Source organism: Echinops telfairi, unplaced genomic scaffold, assembly GCF_000313985.2.
Source record: "Echinops telfairi isolate 266 unplaced genomic scaffold, ASM31398v2 ScPeMD7_10;HRSCAF=50, whole genome shotgun sequence".
Lineage (NCBI taxonomy): Eukaryota > Metazoa > Chordata > Mammalia > Afrosoricida > Tenrecidae > Echinops > Echinops telfairi.
In genome coordinates this window covers 13,819,116-13,822,043 of record NW_022103907.1, presented here as the reverse complement: position 1 = coordinate 13,822,043, position 2,928 = coordinate 13,819,116, and the positions used below count along the sequence as shown (strand labels likewise).

At 44.1% G+C, this 2,928-nt stretch overlaps 1 protein-coding gene across 1 annotated transcript in view; it reads left to right on the top strand.

Annotated features, from left to right (window-relative positions):
• THUMPD2 (THUMP domain containing 2) overlaps nt 1-1,633 on the top strand; it is a 44,361-nt gene extending 42,728 nt beyond the window's left edge. The window contains exon 9 of the mRNA XM_045287034.1: nt 229-1,633. Within this exon, the coding sequence (XP_045142969.1) occupies nt 229-553 (325 nt within the window). The 3' untranslated portion in view covers nt 554-1,633. The remainder of the gene's footprint in view (nt 1-228) is intronic.
• Nucleotides 1,634-2,928: the final 1,295 nt, after the last annotated feature.

Genomic DNA, 2,928 nt, shown 5'->3' with positions numbered 1-2,928 from the left:
AAAAAAATAGATAATTAAACCAGATTTTTACTATTGATTCTATAATTACGATAATGACTATGCATTGTGGAAGGTGCTAGCTAATTAGCAGAATCCTTGTATTTCAATAGACAACATTAAATTTCAAATTAAAAACACAGCAAATATTTCGAGTCAGAAGTATGAGGGTTAGTCTTTGAAAAAGAAAGAAATATTAATTAACCTCCCCCAACCCTTTTTTTTAATCAGAGTGCTTCATGTTGGCGGCACCATTGTATTGCTTCTAAGTGAGTATCACCAGAGGCGGCTTAAAGATTGTGACGCCAGCAGCCTCCCCTTGAATTCCAAGAGCGGCCACGCACCTGAAACTGGACTTCAACAGTGCTTGACTGCTGAGAGGAAAGAAGCCCTTTCGGAGACAGTGTTGTCTTCGGTTCAAAGCAGCCACCGGGGGGGCTTAGACAGTATGTCCCCATTTGGCTCTTTGGTGCCAGTGGAGTGCTACAAGGTTAGCCTTGGGAAAACAGATGCATTTATCTCGAAATACAGGAAGTCGCACGCTCCTGGACAGTAGCAGCCTCACTGGAGCCACGTTCCCGCCTTACATCGCGGTTGTACTGCAGTAGAAGATGATCTTTAAGATTGTCCTCCGTGGCAATGAGTCAGTCCTGACCCATAGCCCCCTGCCTGGTACAACAGAAGGAAACCCTGCGTGGGCCTGCGCCATCCTCACAGGGGTCATGTTGGAGCTCATTGTTGCAGCCACAGGGTCAGTCCGTCTCTTCAAGGTCGTCCTCTTCTTTAGTGACCCTCTGCTTGACTACACGTGATGTCCTTTTCCAAGGACCGGTCTCTCCTAATCTTTCTAAAGGATGTGAGACGAAGTCTTGCCATCCTTGCTCCTCCCAAGAATCCTGGCTCTGCTTCTTCCAAGACAGATCAATTATGTTCCAGCAATCCCTAGCACTTTGAGTATTCTCACCAAGACCCTCATCCAAACAGGCCATCCCTTCTCTGGCCGTCCTGATTCGTTGTCCAACCTTCACTTCCATATGAGGTGATTGAAAATACCATGGCGGGGTCGCTCTTCAACACTTAAGTCTTGTGCAGCAGGTTTAACAAATGTGTTCTGTCCTTTGATGGTTTTCTGGCTGCTGTTTCCATGAGCATTGATGATGGTTTCATGCCAAAGAGTTCGTTCCAGGTAAATACCATATATACTCCAGTATAAGCCGATCCGAATATCAGCCAAGCCACCTAACTTTACCACCAAAGCTGCATTAAAAATGTGCTGAAAAACTCAACATATAAATGGTATGTTCCCCTGAAGGCAGGAGGCGTGGCTGCTGGATATTCTTAGGCATTTCTCCTTTATAATCAATCAGAAGGGATGACTGTTTCTTACACAGAGCAGTTAATGAATATTTACACCAAAAGACTCTGAAATATTTGTATTTTGTCAGAATGTGAGAGAATCTGTTTGCTCATGCATTATTTCTAAGCAGAAACTTCAAAAGAAAACTTCATAAGTTCACATCAAATGGAGCAGTCAACGCAAGCTCGTTATTATGTTAACCACCGGTTTTTTTAGAAAGTGTAAGAAACTTTGTTTATAAATACTTTTGATATTAAATAAAAATTTTAATCAATGATATTTTGCCTCCATTGGTATGAAATCAGTGTTACTTGCAGGACATTGCTTTATGCTGCACGCACATTCAACATGAAAGGGAATAATAGCAATATGAATGAAGTCAATATTGTTCGCCTTGATGGACAATAACGTTTCCTTTTTTTTTTTAAAAGCATGAGTAAATCATAGGGAATAAGGGGTATACAGTATCTGAGAAGAAGAAACAGGAACTTGATGACAATATAGGTTCCAGTTTAATTTCTTTTTCAGTCGCTTGATAACCGTGACTCAGTTTTTCAGCTGCTTCAGGATGAGCCCTGGTGGTGCTGCCAGCCAAGTGTGAAGAATGGGGATGTTCAAACTTATTAGCCACCCTGAGGGACGAAAATGAGGCTGTGTGCTCCTATAAAGATTTACAGCCTGGTGAGACCCTATAGAAATAGAGTTGCTATGAGTCAGAGTGGACTCCGTGGCAGTGACTGCCATTTGACCAGCCTTCCTACAGTGCCCTTCCTTGGTAGACGCCAGCTAGAACTCTGACACAGAGCTGGGAGGTTGCAGGCACCAGATGCTCAGAAATGCGAGTGTGATTGCTGACTGGCTGCCTGACCTGGTTGAGTTAAAAACCACGCAGCTAGTATAAAAGGAAGCATCAGGCCATGATGAAACAGTCCTTCACCCTTGTGCTTACCTTCAGGTGGCTTAGTGGGCTACACGCGTGGGGCTGCCAAGGGGAAAGTAGCTGTTCAAAGTCACCAGCTGCTCCAACGGAGAAAGATGAGGCTTTCTACTCCCTTAAGATTTACAGTCTCAGAAACCCACAGGGGCCGTTGTACTTGGTCCTGTAAGGTAGCTGTGCGTCAGAATTCATTTGCCAGCAATGAGTTTTGCCAGTTTGGTTTGTTAAGGTGCTTACCTGCTGCTACAGAAAATAGCAAGCACCTGAGAAAGGCCAACACTGGGGTAGGTCATGGGCTTGGAGCAGACTTGACTGCTTCAAGGAGAAAGCAAGATTCCTTAGGTTGAGGCACAGCTGGGGGTTTTGCTCCCCAGAGGGCATTTGCCAAGGTCTTCACACAGCTTGGTTGTCACCTCGTGGGGAGGTGCTACTGACATCTAGTGGGTAGACCAGGAATATGGCTTACTTAGAGTGGGTTCTCTAGAGCAGTGGAGACAGACCCCTTTGGGGGTCGAACGACCCTTTCACAGGGGTCACCTAAGACCAGCAGAAAACATAAATATTTCACAATATGTAATTACATATTGTTTTGTGATTAATCACTATGCTTTAATTATGTTCAATTTGTAACAATGAA